The 17577-nt window shown below is 42.8% G+C and overlaps 1 protein-coding gene across 1 annotated transcript; it reads left to right on the forward strand.

The window, feature by feature from the left end:
• The first annotated feature begins 2440 nt into the window (after positions 1-2440).
• Positions 2441-17385, forward strand: MAJIN (membrane anchored junction protein). The gene is made up of 10 exons (XM_063181839.1): positions 2441-2541; positions 2832-2877; positions 4171-4246; positions 7744-7869; positions 9186-9220; positions 10011-10120; positions 13168-13222; positions 16023-16095; positions 16201-16345; positions 17131-17385. Exons 1-10 carry the CDS (start codon positions 2441-2443, stop codon positions 17174-17176), a joined length of 813 nt encoding a protein of 270 aa, XP_063037909.1. The 3' UTR covers positions 17177-17385.
• The last annotated feature ends 192 nt before the right edge of the window (positions 17386-17577 follow it).

Here is a 17577-nt window from a genome sequence, read left to right on the forward strand (position 1 = left end):
GCTTACATAATCATATAATTGGAAAATAGATTGCAATATGAAGGTTAGAAAAGTATCATATACAACTTAGGTTAAAAAGTATAATTGTAGTACTGTGCAAAGAATGGACAAGTGAGTTTGTGGTGGAGCTATCCTCCTCACTCCTGGCATCAATTAAACAAATACCTGCTCCATAGGCCCTATACTATGGACTACTGTTTTCTTGGCTAATTTTCAGGCATCAGTTTGTGACACTGTGGCAAGATGGGACTCTGCCTAGTTGCAAGATCCATTAGTGTTGAGGAGTGCCCCAAGGATTTCTTGGAGGGATTCCTGAGGGTGCTGTTTTACTGTAAAGCCAACTTAGAGCCTCTCATTTGCTATTGAAGAGCAGCTCAAACAGGACATAGCCCTTTTTGCTGAGATGCACCCAGAAGGGTGGGCTCAGCATCTTTACAGAAGGTTAGAGTAGTTAGTGAAGGGGTGTTTTCCACTGTGTTATCTGCTTGCTTGAACACTGGTAGTTACCAATTTCCTGCCTGTGCATGAAATCAATGCATCAATTACTTCTTGACTCCCTAAGCTTATTTTGCTTTTTTTTTTAAACCAAAAGACAGTGAAAATAAATTCAAAATTGTTCTACAGCTGCTGAATTATTCTCTATATCATGTCTTTACCAATGCTGAGGGGTACCATCATGCCACTGCTTATAGGAAGTGGACTTCACCTCACTGACTGAACTGCAAGGGATGCTGTATCAGTGCCTGGATATTAACTGTTACAGACATCTTTTCATGAAAAATCCTTTCCTTAGGATTTTTCCTCCTGAGAATCTGAGAGGCCTCAGGAACAAAATGTAAACAATGGTTATCTGCTGCTGTGGAATGCAACAGGTGGGTCTTTGATTGGCCCATCTTGGATGTTTATAATTAATGGCCAATCACAGCCCAGCTGGCTCGGACAGACAGTCCGAGACAGCTGCCTTTGTTATCATTCTTTCCTTTCTATTCTTAGCCTAGCCTTCTAACCTTTTCTTCTATTCTTTTAGTATAGTTTTAATGTAATATATATCATAAAACAATAAATCAAGCCTTCTGAAACATGGAGTCAAATCCTCGTCTCTTCTTCCCTCATCCTGTGAGGATGGAACCCCTGTGAACACCGTCACAATTAACACTGTGAGAAAAGGAACGATCGTTCAATTCCAGTCTTTCTTAAAGAGATGTAGTATATAAAATATTCCAGCTATATAAAGGGAGGACAACAGGAAGCAGCAGAAGTGGAGCAGGGAGCTGTGTGAGTCAGAAAGGGAAAAGAAAGAAGTGCTGTATGAGCTAAGGATCGAGCCCTAGCCCCTCTCGCCGCAGGTCTAGTGCCTCCTGGAGCCTCCTGGTGCCTCTGCCTCATCTGAAATGCCACCTCAGCACCGTGGCCAACTCCAGCACCCACCAGCAGGATGTCCGGTCCCGCTACCCCTCCGAGGAAAGGGGCTGCAGAGCTGCGGCCCCGTTCTGGGCCATGCCTCCTCTCCTTATCTGCAGCTGGACTCAACTGGGCTCGGCGGGATTAGGCCGGGCTCGGCTGGGCTGGTCTTGGTTCGTCTCCATTTGGCTCTGTTCGGTTGTGCTCCACTAGGTTCGGCTAGGCTCTCATTGGTTCGGCTCCATTTGGATCGGTTTGGCTGTGCTCGGCACCGCTTGGCACCGCAGCCCCGGCTCGGCCCCGCGAGGCGAGGGCTTGGTGGGCACAGTGGGCACAGTGGCACCACTGGACGTGGAGCGGAGGGTGGCCGGTAGGCGCTGGAGCTGTCCGGAGGCCTTTCAGGCCGCCCCCGACTCGGGAAAGGCGGCGGTATGTCGCGTCTGGCAGGCCAGACGCTGTGCCGGCGTCCGCAGCAGGGCCAGGCCTTGCACCAGAGGGCCTGAGCTGTCCGCCCCACCCCGGGGGCGGCCGGGCACTGCTCGCTGCTGCTGCAGTGGTTGGGGGCACCGGGGACGTGCGGTGGGAGTGGAGAGCAATGAGTTCTTGCGGGCCGGACTCTCGGGGGTAGCCAGGATCCGCGGCTTCCTTCGCATCCGGTGCCGGCCACGGGCCCCACAGGGCTCCGCGGAGGAGTCGGGGGCGGGCGCGGGGGGAGGAAAGGAGGCTTGCCATCCCCGTAGCACGAGTCCCGTAGAGCTTCAGGGACCTCGGCAGAGGCAATTGCAGGGCAGTGCAGCTGAAGACGAGGTGACCGTCTGCTCTGGGCCTGTCCTCGGATCCTGCTCAAAAACACAGCGCTATTGACAGGGGACACTCAGATCAGCCGTTTGCTGACTGGTAGGAGAGTTCTCTCTGCAAATGTCCCCTGGAAGAAAAACTGCATATAATCTTTCCATACGACAGAAAGAGATGTGGTGAGGGGTTTTAGGAATTAACCTTTGACTCTCCTGCTTTCCTAGTCTGGCGTTCAGAGAGAGAGATGTCGTTGAAACCATTCACCTATCCATTGCCCGAAACAAGATTTCTTCATGCTGGCAGGCATGTGTACAAATTTAAAATCCGGTATGGCAACTTCAACAGGTATGTGTGTTAAAGCCAAGAAGTCAGTCTGCAGTTTGTTGGCTGCATGTGGCAGTGAGTTAATACCCAACCTTAAAAAACAAAACGCAAGTGGATAGAAGGGTCACACGAAACAATCCTTGTTCACAAGGGATGTTTTTTAAGAGTAATAGGTTAGGAATTAATCTGCCCACTAAGTATTTTTTCCTGTTCAGTGGAAATTATGTTTTGTTTCTGTTTAAACTCTTACTTGAAATGTAACTTCATTGCATTTTGACTGGGATGGTTCCAATTCTCTCTTTGTTTCGCAGCTCTCCCAATCTCAGTCTCACTGAAAGCGCTGCCAAGGAGTCAGAGGTAGGAGCTGAGGCAGGTCCATAGGACTTCAGATGGGTGTTAGTCTAAACAAATAATATAGTTGTTACAGGACTGGGAACATTTTGTCAAATGCAGCATTTCAAGTGTGAGCAATGGGGAACATAGGGGAAACTTCCCTGGAGAATCTGAGCATAAAAAAAAAAAAAAAAAAAAAAAAAAAAAAAACCAAAAAAAAAAAAACCAAAACAAACACACAAATGAAAAATGTTCCTTAACAGGCAAAATTTAGTGTAGAAGAGTCATGCTTTTGTTTGAAATATTCCAAAGAAGCTACTGACTGTTGAAATTGGACAAAGGGAAGCTCCTCTTTCTTGAGCTAGTCGCACCCAATTCCTGCCTTATTCCTCTTCAGAGTCATTCTTGCAGGAGCTCTTTCCCAGGATTTCAGTCTCAACCTCGAAACTTTCAAGTTGTCAGACTTGACTTAGCTGTTAATCCCTCTTGGTTTTTCAGGAGCTGTGGCAGTATGGTGAGCTGGCTCGATGGAGGCTAATCAAATGCTAAATTGCGTATGCTTTCCTTGCAACTGTTGAACCAATTAGTGTTCTTTTAATGATGCCATTGCTTTGTGTCCAAGCACAAACTGATGGTTACAATGGATGAGTTGTGTTGTTGTCATCTTCTTCCTGACACAGAGGAAGGCCCCTGCCATTTCTAAAAAATTGAAACAAATATACTGCCTGCTTAAAAATGCTCCTCCCTATTACTTAATTTCTAAAAATCTTCAAAGTAAAGTAATGGCATTGAAAATCTTAATGAAGGAAATGTGCTGATTTTAATTTATATGAAGAAGTACAATATTTTTCACTTTTGAAAATGTTGAAAGGTATTACTAGAAAATGTTTTGTGTTTGTAGAGGAGTTTGTTGGGGCTTAACTGCATTTGCCTTATAACTGATTTGGGTCAATATTCAGAGAAAGAGGAGTAAGTAAATGCTGTGTGTGTTTTGCTGGAAAAATTAAATTACACTCCTTAAATTTAAAAGCACACCCCCATTTTCCATAGTAATTCTTCTATGTCAATTCAAGATTAAGGTACTCATTCACCTAAATTTTTATGAGTCTGTCAGTGTAGTACACTCTAAAATGGCAAGAAGGAGTGGGGAGAAGAAGGGGAGGAAGAAAGGCAGAATATCTAGAACCTGGTCTTCCACAATTCATGCAAACTGTAAAGTAATGTTAATTTTTCCCCAAGTCTTGAAAGTGTACTTGACAGTGGAATTGTCACTATGTTTTTAATATTTTTCCTTTGTTTATTTTTTGGTCTCTCCAGGAAGTGATTCGAGTAATCCTTGCAAATCTTGATGATTTACATCCATTTTCTACAGACCACTTCACCGTCTTTCCATGTATCCTTTCTGTCCTACTCATAAAAGAAAAGATTCAATGGCTTGTATCTTTTGGGCATTGCATAAGTCAACATTTATGTGTAGGAGTGTGTAGTTCTTTAGCTGGAGTAGTACTACTTCAATCTTTGCTTTGCAGTTTGACATTGGCTGAAGGTATTGTGAGCACCTCAGCTGTTGCCTTCACCAGAGAACTGATGCGACAAGAGTGTTTTGCAGTGTTTTCATCCAAACAGCCCTGTGTTCCAAATCAGGTTTAGCCAGAGCAAACAAAGGTATATATAAAGTGCCAGGAAGCACATCTCCTGTGCTCAGAAGCACAGCCGGTGCATTGTTCCCAAAGGTTCATGGAATGTAAAACACTCCTTACAGGCCCAGCAATGCTGGCTCATGAGCAGGGAAACTCACATACTTGTTTTTGTTAGGTCCCTCAAGGTTAAACCACCATGAGCCTTTGGGGATGGAGGATTGGAGCAAGTGTGAATCTGCACTCATGTCTCCACAGAGATGGCTGAGAAAAGCAAAAAGTACCTCACAGAGTGAGCTTTACAAGAAGCAGTAGTTGAGCTAGGATAATTGGAAGTCCAGACAGGCTTTTAAACACACAAAGCCTGCAGAATTGTCATCCAGTTATCCTGGTTCCCTCTTCAGTCCTTGAAGCCTAGAAACAATTGTGAAGCAAATGTCATTGGCACAGTATTCGCTTTACTGCACTCATGCCTCTCACCCCTATGGGACCAGTCAACAGATCTTTTCTGTCTTCCCTGAAGTTTGCAGAGGCATTGAGCTGCTGTCAGTCTGGCCTGGTGTCCACAGACAGTGCTGTAAAAGCTGTGTGCAATTGCACGGCATAGTCATATAGAAGCACAGGTTTTGAGGAGTGTAGTTTCCCAGGATTTCACTTTTGATACAGAAGTGCTGAGGCATTTGAGATTGGATTATTCTAGCTAGTGGCTGTACTACAGGCTCTCCTCTTTCTAGGTGTTCTACCATCAGAATACATAAGTGGCCTTCATTTTTTTTCTTCTGGCTTGGGCAACTGGACAGAATTTAGTCGTGTCTGCTACATATTCTGCAGATTTTTAATTTAAAGTGACAATCACTTGATAAAAGAGATGGTAACTTAGTATTTCTCTTGTAGTTGCTGTTATGTATTAGGTTGAGAATTTACTCTCCTGAGACTTTTGCTGAAGAGAAAAGTAATCCAGTTAAATGTTAGTGTTTTCCAGTCCTAAAGGTGTGTCCATTTTTGGATCAGATCTGGCATCACTTCCTGTGATTCTGAGTGCCCTGGAGTAATGAAAACCTCTGAGGCATTCCCCTCCTGTCTTAGAAGACTGCATTATGCCTCTTAATAGCAGGCATAATGGAATGAGAAATGAGGCCATCCTTTTTCTCTGTCCGAAGCAGGTACATATGACAGCAACTTACTTATGTTAGAGTCAAGAAGATAAGGCAGCCAAGAGCGTCATTATACAGAAGACACCCAATCCAACCAACTTTATTAGTTTGGTCTAAAGCTCAACCAGTTCTGTCTGTGTATTGAAGAGTGTTTGGTTTACAAACTTGTATTTCTAGAACTTGTAAGTCCATCCACATGCTCGGCCAGCACTGGGCCTGGAAGAGAACTGTGAGCTCAGAGGCCTGGCATGAGGGGTTGTCTGACAGTTGGTGTGTCGGTCTCCTCTCTGTAGAGTGACAGTGTCTTTGTTAATCCCCAATGATGAGTCCCTCAAGCTAAAAATCAGGCAGTTTCAGTCCTGAAAGGAACTGATTGTATCAATGTTTCATCGTCTTCTGTCCCCAAGACATTAGTTTCTCCTAGCAAATGAGGACTAACAGTATTCATTTCACCCTGAGATCAGAGGTGTGTAAGGAGACTTATGTCCAGCACCATTTGACCTTCCAAGCAGAAGTTCCTGCATGTCAGAACTGCACTCACATGAAGGAATGGCTGTCATGTCAATTATCTTTTTTCCCCTGTTTTGAACTGTGAAGTAAATTTAATGATGCTGTGTCATGGTTTGATGCTGGCACAATGCCAGTGCCCCCATGAAAATATATTCTCCCTGGTGTCTGCTGTGAGATGTGACCAGGAATACAGCAAAGCAGGCTCCAACTTAGAAATAAAGAAAAAAAACTTTATTAACCTACAGCTATATATAAAAAAAAGCCACACACAGAACTCAGAATGAAACCCCTCTAAAAACATTCCTCCTCCCCCCACCAAATTTCCAATACATTACAGCAGTACAGAACCTTGGATTCTCAATTCCGTTAGTACCCCTCAGATCACCAACTCTCAGTCCATCACCACCCTTTAGATAATTCTTGGTTCATCAAGGAGAGAGGAGTCCCTCTTGTACCATAGGCTTTCCCTGGAAACACATTCGAGACCTCTTGTCACACGTGGCACCAAAGTCCAGCCAAAGGCCACTCTATCATCTCCTCCCACCTAGGATTCTTCTCAACTTCTCTTGGACATATTTCACTTGAACAAACTTGCATCACATTGGCCCATTTCCTCTTATCTCATCTCTATCTCTCTTCTCATTCAACTCCAGGAGGATCAGCCTTTGTAAGGTTTCCATCACCCAAGAAAAGGGTTAAAAATCTCAGGCTCTGCCTGTCCAGAACTCCCACGCTGCCCTGCCGGGCACCATCTTGCTGTTCCCCCCCCTTTTCCTTCTCAGCTGGCCATGCTATCAAATTTCAAGCTGGCACAGGCACCGGCTCTGTCTCTCTCTCTCTCGGGGGAGGGGAGGGGCTGCCCAGTGTCTCTCGGTGCTCCTCCACCCTTCCATCCTTCAGGGACCATCACCTCCCTTCTCAGTCCAAGGCCCGGCTCACCTCACCCGGCCCCATGGCTTCCCCTCTCCCTCCCAGCCCGCAGCCGGGCAGGGCAGCTCTGACCTCCTTCATGGACGGAGCCCAAGAGAGCTTCCCCCTGAGTTCTCTGCTTTTAACCCCCTGTGTTCTCAGAGGCGTACCCATGTCCTCAGTGGCCACACCAGGTGCCAATGTTCAAATCTGAGCACCTATTGGTCTGACCACAGCATCCTGAAAAACTCACTTCCTTTTCAAACCAGGACATGCTGCTTCTATGAATCCAAATCCTTTTTAATTTTTAAATAAAATTTTAAAATAATTCCTTTTTAATTAGAAAGACTGTTGAAGGGGTTTTTTTTTATTTATAGGTTTGGAAGGCCGTGGGTTAGCTTTTTCAGGAGGGTGTCAGTACTGAAGGCAAGCACAGTTAAGGGAACAGAACACTATTAATACAGGTGACTGATGGGACAGTGTGGATAAATAAAAATGTATAAGTGTTTCCTGTAGTGTGTTACTAGTACAGTTTCACAAGTTCATAGAACAGGTTGTATTTGCTCCCTTGTGCACATGTACAGTGTGCTGTGATTTCTGAAGCTTTAGAAGACATTTTCAGGATTCATGTTTCCTTGAAATGTTAGTGTTGTGTTTTTTGGTCTTACCATTCTTCTCAGATTTGAGTAAATGGGAGCGAGTATCAAAAATGAAATTCAAACATGAGAATGTCTATCTCATGCCTTATCCCTACATTTGTACGTTGTATCTAGAATTGAACTCATTTCAGCAAAATATATCTTATGGTAAGTCACTGTGATTATGTTTGGGTAATTTCTGTAAACATCTATGATCTATGTCTTGCTTTTCTCTTTTCCTTTGTCACTGTATCTGAATCGGAGAGAGCAAAACTGCATGTGGGATGCCTGTACCATGAGTTTGAAATAGTGCTTAAGAGGGTGTTCCTTACTGTCTCATATTGCTTGTCTAAAATTCCCTGAATTCCCCTTTGTCTTTCCAACCACTGGTGACTCTTTAGCTGGTATTTTTGTGAAGCTATGCCCAGTGGCTCCCAACCTTCATTTTTTTATGTCAGTCAGTGGTCTGGAGCCAGCACATAAATGTATATGGGACACATGTTTTTCTTCCTTGTGCATGACTACATTTGTTGACAAAGAAAATCACACTCTTTGTTGCTATGTTCCTAAAGAAATAAGAGATTTTTGTAAAAAACAAATGATAGTAATCATGTTAATAATATCTTTTATACAATTAGCCAACATTTTCACCTCAACAGTGTCTCAGTTTCCAGGTTTTCTATGAATTTTCTGAACAACCTCAAGCCACAGCTAAGGACTCTGTGGGACTCTACATTAAAACTCCTCTGATGTGAAAACTGAGTATTTAAAGTGTTTCCTGTTGTGATTACCAGTCTCTGGAAAAACTTACTGTTTTTCTTTAATGACTGCCTAGCAGATAATGGGATCTTTATAAGATGGCCAACTTTCTTAGTCTCGCCTATTTGCATTTCCTATCAAACGTACCATGTCTGGATGTAAAGACTTCTAACCATGGAGAGTTCACTCACTTCCCTGCACATCTGCTGCAGTATTTAATTGCCTTATCCAGATAGTTGTACAGCATTGCTATTCTAAAATTAGGAGCAGTGTAAGGCACTGTTACTTTCAGACTTGACATCTCACATTTCTCTTGGTGGGGATTTTTCTTCAGGGAAATATGTGTGAATCCCATACATCCTACAGCTGGCCAGTATTCTCTAGAGGTTGTGATCCAGATGTCCTTTCATCTTCCATCTGGTGCCCAAAGCACAGCGAGATGCTAACTGTTTTTCAGGCCCTTCTCTTCTGAAGATACCTTTCACTTCTTTAAGACAAGCAGTTGTCCCATCCCAATGATATCTGGTGTTCATAGCCAGGAATTCCAGTACAGAAAGAGCTGTATTTGAACATTTTCTATTTCGGTGTATCATGTGCAGGTCCAGACTGTTTCACAGTAGTTTATCTTGCTCCTGGAAGAGAAATTGCAGTGCAAAAATATACTTTTCAGTTGGTTAAAGAAAGTTGAGTCCAAATATTCACCAAGTTTTATACTTCTGTTGCAGGTAAAGAAGTAAACAAGGAGGGCAGTGATGAGCTTGTAAGTTGTGCATTTGGTTTTATTTTGTTGTTTAATTTATGTTCTAAGTATTCTTCAGAAACAGAATCTATCCTTTAGGCAATGCTAGAGTTCCCCTACCACTAGGAGTTAGTCAGGCAGTGTAAAGTGGCACCGAATTCTCATGCAGAACCAAGGGGAGAGACATTCTTCTGACAGTTCTGCTGAGCTTGGAAAGCAGTCCTGTATCAGGACCTAAGAGCCTGCTGCCTTCAGTTCTACGGATTTTCTGCAAGCCTGACTGAGTGAGCTGTCCAGTGTTTTCATCACTGGAAGAATCTGTGAGGTTGATATTTCTGAGTAATTAAGTAGTTCACTAGGTAATGTGTCATGAACAGCAAAGTTATGCTTATTTGAGAAGTTTTTGTGTAATGAGAGTTCAGGATAGGATTATTTTCAATATAGGTAAGTGTCTGAAGTGAATTAATGAAGAATAATTCAAATCCAAATTCCCCCAAGGAAGTGTCCAAATTCCCCTAAAGAATTTTTTCTATCTCTGCATTCCTGCTATTTACATTCCTTGGCAGTCCTCTGAAAATGGACGAAATAGGATGTCCCTAGAAAGAAATACTTTGTTTAAAACTATTGAGCATAATTCTCTGGCTGACCTCCCAGTGCTTGTTTTAGTCTTGAATCCTTTTTTTATTTGTTTTCAGATTATAAGCAGGAACAATTTTTGCAAAATATGAATGTACTTCAACTAGGAATTTTGTTCTAAAATAGAAAAGTCAAAATCAATTGTTACCAATACCAAACTTGCAATCCTTTGAAGGTCAGGAAAAGAAATGAAATGTCAGAAAGTACTGCAATGAAAGAAGCAGTGAAGAGGAGAAGAGTGGAAATCAGAGATGATACCTCATGCCCACAGTCCTGTATGGACAGGTAAGTTGACTGCAAAAGAGTCTCCCAGGACACATACTGATATTCTTAATGTCTCTTGTACCTTCTTCATGCTTCATTTCTGTGCAATCCTTTGCCCCATTTTCCTTCTTCCTTTTCTTCCTTGGCTAACAGAATCTAAGCATCATTGCTCATATTGGGAAAAAAGCGGTCCCGTACTTTCCAAGTTCCCGTACTATTGACCAGAGCTCTGCCTGTTTAACTCCTCTGTGTTCACATCACCTTTTGAGTCGCAGTGAGGTGATAGCTCAGCGGCCAGACAGAGCAGTGCGCTGGCTTACACACCTGAGTTCAGGACAGCAAGGGAAGAACTGGAAGCAGTTTTCCACCTGCCTCCCAGCCTGCTCCATTGAGCCAGCTGATAAATGCTGCCCTCTTGGCTTGAGGCTGATGGCAACACCTTGGAACTTGCTCTTTTCCAAGTGCTTTAAAGTCTCATGAAATTGCATGCATTGTGTGAGTATTCTCACACAACTTCACCATATTTCTTCAGTAGCTAAACTTCTCATGGTGATTTCCAAGTAGATCTCTATCACTGGATTTTACAGAATGGTTGAGGTTGGACAGGTCCTTTGATATCAAGGTTCAGACCCCTTCTGCTCAAGCAAGGTCACCCAAAGCAAGTTCCCTCAGGTCTTGAGTAGACTGTGAGGGTGGAACCACCACAACTGTGGAGAGCCACTTGCAGTGTATGACCACAATTCCAGTGAAAAAGGTTTTTCTTGTGTTCAAATTAATTTCATGTTTTGCAGTCTGTGCCATTTACCTCTTGTCCTGCCACAAGACAAGAAGGTTGAGGAGAGTCTGGCTCTCTGTTCTTCATTTCCTCCCATCAGGTGTACATTGGTAAGATCCCATCCAAGCCTTCTCCAGGCTAAACAGCCTCGTCTCTTAAAGCTTCTCCACTTGAAAAAAAAATTCCCCAGTCCCATCATCATGTTGCATGTGGCCCTTTGCTGTGAGTCCCACTCATGTGCTGGGGCTTTCAGTCCATACTGGGGCAGAGGGGCCTCAGCAGCCTTGAGCAGAGGGGAGAGATCACTGCTTGAGGGCAGTGGTTTGGCAGAGCTCTGCCTAATTCAGCTCAGGGTGAATCAGTCAGCTCAGCTGAATCACTCTTCCGCATGAGGGTACAGGGCTGGCTCTTGGTGAACCTTGTGCTTAGTTCTTGACTACCTCTCAGATATCCAGTGTTACTTACAGGCTGGCAGACTTCTTTCTTCTTAGAGTGTATTTTTTAAAAGAAGAAAATCTATACCTATGCTGAATCCTCACAAGTCTGTGGTAAACAGTCCTGGATCCATCAGTGCGCACCTTTCCCCTCCCATGTACAGACTATATCCAATCATCTACCTTGGTGCTTATATCCTACCCAATTCCCAAGCGTGTTTCATGCAGAGATATTAACAAAGTCTGAAGCCAGTTCTTTTCCTGCTCATGCAAATGTACTCCTTTAATCCCACCCCCATCCCCCTGGCCTGTTTCTACTCACAATACAACGGCTGAATATGAGGGAGGAATGAGCCCAGAATTCAGAATTTTATTTCTTTTATCCAAAGACACAAGTTGTAGATTAATAAAATACAAGGTCAAAAAGGGCTGTTTCATGATCCAGTCTGGCAGTTCACTTTAGGTCCTGAATCTTGCCACAGCAGTTATGATTAGAACAATCCGTAATTCTTAAGTGTATGCTTGAATTCAAAATCAAATTGGTGAGCACTAGCTTCAAGCCTTCTGTCATTTTTTCCAGTTAGACTGTTAGATTGAAGAGCTCATTCAGGCTGAGCATCTTCCCTGCCCCAGGAAGGAGTGTGTCTGCTGCAATGAGACCAGCTCTCTGTCTTCTCTTCTTTCTGGACAATCTCTTTTGCTCCTAAATTGTCTTGGGGGATTTGGATTTTCTTGGGGTGCTACTGAGTGTTGAGAAATCAGAATCTCCAAGTGGCACTCCCAGTGATTCTGATCACCTCAAGTGAAGCCAGGGTGGTTTTTCTGCACATGCATCCCTTCATACTTCCCCATATGGAGTTTCCTCTGCCATTTTAATGCCCCATGATCAAGTCTTGCAAGATCTTTCTGTGGTTCTTTACTACCTGCCCTTGTAACCTTGTAGGATCCACAAGCTTTCTCAACTCTCTGCTCATCCCCCTTTTCATGTAACGCTTTTTCTCTTTAACTGCTTGTTTGTCATCGTAGAATGTAAGAGCCTAAATGAGAGACGTGGGACTCCAGGCAGCTCTCCAAAATGCAGTTTATTCCATCCAAGACGTTACAGCAGTCCAAGATTGTGCGTGACAGAGCTGTGCCTACAGCTGTCAGCTCCAGCTGCAGGCAGGCCTGGAGACCCTTTGGTTTTGCTTACATTGTATTATATATTCTTCTTTGCTTAGCATCTTAGTACAGTAGAACCAATCTATACCTTAACTATTATCTATAGCCTATCATAACTACTGTAATTACCCTATTCATGTTACTATTCTCCAATCACTAAAAGTTAGTACATTACAGTTTAAGCTAGAAGTTGTTTTTCAGTTTTCTTGCAGTGGAAAATTCTGAGACCTTTTTTCTACTTGCAGCTTTGCTGACTTGTTTGCCTGTGCTATCTTTCTGCTTGGTAAAAAGATCTTGTTTGAGGTGGGTTTATCCTTTGCTCTAAGTCATAAAAACCCCTTCTGACTAACCGCTTTGCCTTCTTGTTTATCCAGTAAGACTGGCTCAGCAATTCTTTTCTTCTATATCAAAATTTGCTTCCATCTCTATTCCTTCATCAGACTCTACATTTAAAAATCTTTCTGCCAAGCATACATGTCTGTGAGATTTTCTTGTCAAACTTTCATCCTTCCCAACAGTAGAAAAACAGAATGAGTGCATATTTTCATTTTTAAGGAAGACTTTGAAACATGAGTACAAATATAGATTAAGGGTATATATCTTGTTGAGTAGAGTCTACTAAAGTCCTTTTTTCTAGTGAAGTACTTGGAGTGGCTTCTTCCTTTTTGTAAACTCAGTTTTTACTTACTTTTCTTTAGAACTGGAGCTGACTGTGTTCACCACATGAGTAAAGCAGAGCAAGGATTTGAAAAGGTAAGCTACAGAAAATTCAGAAAGAAACATCACCTATTTAGTCCTGGACCCTTACAGTGGCAAGCATAAAAATGCCTGCCGGTAATTTGTCCCCTTTTTCCCTGCATCGCCCTCATCATTTTTGACTCCTCACAAGACTTAACAAAGGTATGAGTTATATTTTTTTTGAGATTACGCAAACTTTTCTGATTGTCAAGCTACAAGCACGGGGGTAAGCTCAGCCTCTGAGAGGTGAGCCTGAGGGATGCCCTGCCTTCTCTCCAGGACTCCAGTCCTCTGTCATCTCACATGCCCCTTTATGGAGAACTCCACAAAGGGCCCACAGTGAGTGCTGGCATCTTGTCACTGGCGTTGCTGTGACCATGTGCCACTCCCCACCAGAGTCCCTCTCTCTGCTGATGGCTGTGCAGGCATCACCCTGTTCCTGAAACAGTGCCATGCCTTTTCTCACTACGTCACCAGAAGGCAGATTCATGACAGGATTGTTCCGGAGGGATTGGCTGTTGCTCTGTGTTCTCCAAAGACCTTGTTAGGAGGAGAAGATTCTTTTTCTTCTAGCCCACAGGCTCCAAGCCTGCTCAGATAGAGCTGCTCTTAGTCACACCCTAACACCTGTGTCTTCCTAGATGTTGCACATCCTCCCAAATGCACTTCATATATTTTCTGGATACCCATTCTAAATTTAATTCAAATCCCTACTACACTATCACCTTTCTGGCTTTTTCCCCCTCTCTAGCTTTTTGGACGATAATTTTTTTCAAGGAGGCAAACACATTTCTCTTGGGTTTGCTCACAAAAGAAGCCCAATACATTATTTTAGAACAGGGTTTTTTGACAGGTTTGTTGGATTTGCAGGATAGGAAGAAGACTGACTAATAACTCCTTGGGAGCATTCAGTAAAGAGTAACTTACCTAAAAAAAGCAGGTTTATTTGTCTGTAAAACTTTTATCCCTTTTCCCACCCCGCCTCTGCTTATCTTTGCAGTATAAGTGACAGGTCTCTACACATGCCCTCTCTGGCTTCTTTCCTCAAGTACTGCAAACACTGTTGGTGAGATAAGGATAATTTTCTGAAAGATGCTTCTTTTGTCCTCCACTTTGATATAATCAATGTCGTCAGAATTCCTCTGTTGTTTATACAGTTTTCAAGACATTAGAGTCCTTGAATGCTGGAGCTCCAGGTTAGCAGCTTGGACTCTGAGAAACAGTATGACAGTTGGCAGACATTACGCTAAGTTCTTCTTGTGTTAACTAATGTGGGAGGGCATGTCATGAGCACTTTCCAGGTAAACTGGGACTGTGATAAAAATAACCCAGTAAATACCAATCCAGGTGAAAAGAACCTTCTCTGGAACAGCTGCTTGTGACATCATGACTTGTCCTCGAAATTGCACTAGTTAAGGCACTGTTAAACTGAGAGGGTTGTCTGGACACAGACTGTTCTGTTGATAAACACCAGATCAGGTGTCACAAGTACTGTGTGAAATCGTGGGCAGAATTCCTCTTCTTAAGTCCTAACACGCATTTTTAGAAGATGAAAGCCAAATATTTCTGTGACATGCTTTCCATTTGGGTTTTGTTTGATTTTTTTCTTTTAATTCAGGATGAGAAGAAAGATTAGGTTTAGGATAAAAACATGTCAGTAGCTCCTATACTTTGTTGGAATTTTTCTTGTTGTTCTTCCAAGGCTTCTTCTCAGTTTATCAACAGTGTATGGCTTTGGTTTCAAATCCACCTGTTATTTCATAATGCTTCTCAAAAAGGGAAGGGTTTCATTAAACAGGAAGGAAATCTGTCTACGTAGTATGTGTGGGATCAACTTAGGGATGTTGGATTTGGAATGAGGAGCAAAGAATTTCCACAGGCACATGACTGTTCAATAGACCGCATTTTCAGCTGTCATCCAAATGTCTCCCAGGCCTGTGATGGTGACATCTGGTCAGGATGAATGTGGTCAAACCTGCATGTCTTTTCACTTACACAGTGCACCAGTGAGAGTCAAATAAAGAGACTCAGCCTGTCACTCCAGAGAATTTTCCTAACTTCATTAATGCTCTCAGACAAAACTGCAAAGATCTCAGGCCATCAGAGGCTTGGAATTTTGTGTTAACCTGAGCTGAGATGTGGCATTTGGGGACATGGTTTAGTGATGGCCTTGGCAATGGCGGGTTAGCAGCTGGACTCAATCTTAAAAGGCTTTTCCAACCAAAATGGTTCTGAGATTAGTGCAAGGGAAACACCATTAGGACCTGTCGTTGTTTTAGGGTTTACTCTCTTTTAGAAGCTTACCTGCTGATTTTGCTATGTTTCTATATGCTTATTTTGTTTTGTGTGGTACTTTGTGTTGTTGATCACCTTCCTAATGGGTACTCCTGGCCCACCTCTTGCTTCTGGAACTTTTCATTTTTGACCCTTCCGAATTAAGTCTGTGTCCCGGGACCATGTCCTAGAACGATGAATTTCCAGGGGCCTGCACTGTCCAGGGGCTGTCGTTTCCCACAGCTCTTCTGTTCGTGTTTTTTGAAATCTCTGCCTATTCCATAGCTACTATTAGTTCACTATCTGGTATGCTAAAATCTTCTAAATAAATTACAGCTTTATGTAATGTCCTGGTGAAGTATGTGTAAAAATACCTTGGTGAAGAAAGTCCTCATTGTAACAGAAAAAAATCCCCAAATGAAACCGCACAACAAAGACTTAAACCTTGCTTTTTAATACTTTTAGGAAGCAAGCTAACAAAAATCTCTGTACAATAGAACTTAGTATTGTGTAATAGTTCTTGGGTTACTTTTCCTTTTAGAATTCCTCCAAAGCAAATGAGCTTGAGTTCAGCACAGCATCCCTTAAGAAAGACTGTGACCAACTGAGTTTCTGTGAGTAAGGAATTCCTGGTTTCCACTGAGTTTCATTGCCCTGGATACACAGGGAGTGTGTAGAGAGTGAGGATGTGGTTTTGTTCTTGCTGCTGTTTCTTACAGGCGGGCCTGTGGAATTTGCCCTTGAACAAAAAAGAGCAGTCAGTCAGGCTGAGGGTGCAGTGCAGCTGCTGCAGCAAGTGGACCAAACAGGAAAGAAAGGAAACATGAAGTCAGAAGGAAGAGGTCTCTCACAGTTCTGGAGAAGGTACTAATCCTACACTGATGAGCAGAGGCAGTCCTGGCTCTGTCCAAGGCTGTGTTAAAGGCTGATTCTGGCAGTGCCAGGTTGTTCTCCATAATTTTGAAGGACGGAGACATTTTTTCTGTGGTTAAACCAAAGTCTCCCAAGGCAAAAAAAAAGGGATGTCATTTTATCTCATGCTAAGGGGCAGTATTACCACTAAATGTTCCTCTTCTGAGCTGTCTTTGGGAAAAACTCCTGATGAGAGAGGGTGACTGAATCTCCATCACAGCCATTATACAAAGTGGCTTTTCTCAGCTGCAAGTGCCAACTAAAAGGGTCTTCCTGGACAGATTGTCAGCCCCATGAAGCTGCATGTGACCTTTATTTGGCCATTGAACAAATCTGGACTTTGATTCCCAAAGGCACCATTTTAAATGGAAATCAGTGTCACTGTTCAGACATCTGCTGGCTGGCCAAAGGAGTTCTCTCATGCGGCTGAGGCTGGATCCTGTGAGTGCCAGCCATCACTGCACAGAACCAGGTGGATATTGGCAGCTGCTGGTTTTTGGGGTTTTTTTTCAAAAATAAAACTCCTTGTTAATTGTAAAGTGTGCCATTCCTTTAATGACTGAGACCAGACCATTAGTGCACAACTTATTCAATGTTTCCTCTATTTTTTTTCAGTTTCCCTCTGTATTGTTATGTACTAGTATTTTATCCTTCCGCACAGAAATCAGCTTTTTTCCCGATATTCAGAGAAGTATTTTAAGTCTAACGTGCTCTTCTTGTTGTTACTGTTTCCCCAGCATCATCTTTTCGCCACTACAACATCTTTTTGGTGGAAAAAACTGACCTGGAAGTACTAATTGTTGTGGAAAGGTAGATTTGTAGTATGAATATTGGGTTGCACTGTTTCTTCTGTAAGTATTGTAAACCTTTCTCCAAGCATTGCTTATCTCAGCTATTAAATGTTTTAAATTAAATTCTACTTTGCTAATGTTTTCAAAGTAACATTCTGAAGATGTTGGGTTAGAACAACATGTTGGGTTTTTCTTCACATCTTAGAGGTTTTGGAATAAAGCAAGAAACTTTAGGATTTTGATGCTTAAGTGTCATAAATTGTGAATTTCATGTTATCTGGTATTCTAATAAAACAAGCATCAATTTGGAACTGTGTGTTATTTTAATCAGACTTACCCATGTAGAAGATACTCTTTCCCTCAAAGAAGCAGCAGAGGTTTCTAGTATTAGAT

This window comes from Melospiza melodia (assembly GCF_035770615.1).
Source record: "Melospiza melodia melodia isolate bMelMel2 chromosome 10 unlocalized genomic scaffold, bMelMel2.pri SUPER_10_unloc_1, whole genome shotgun sequence".
Taxonomy (NCBI): Eukaryota; Metazoa; Chordata; class Aves; order Passeriformes; family Passerellidae; genus Melospiza; species Melospiza melodia.

Coding starts and splice junctions, on each gene's coding strand:
- MAJIN (XM_063181839.1), top strand. CDS start 2,441: ATGTCGTTGAAACCATTCACCTATCCATTGCCCGAAACAAGATTTCTT. Junction 9,221..10,010: donor AGGAGGGCAGTGATGAGCTT/GTAAGTTGTGCA, acceptor AATCCTTTGAAG/GTCAGGAAAAGAAATGAAAT. Junction 16,096..16,200: donor CTGTGACCAACTGAGTTTCT/GTGAGTAAGGAA, acceptor TGTTTCTTACAG/GCGGGCCTGTGGAATTTGCC.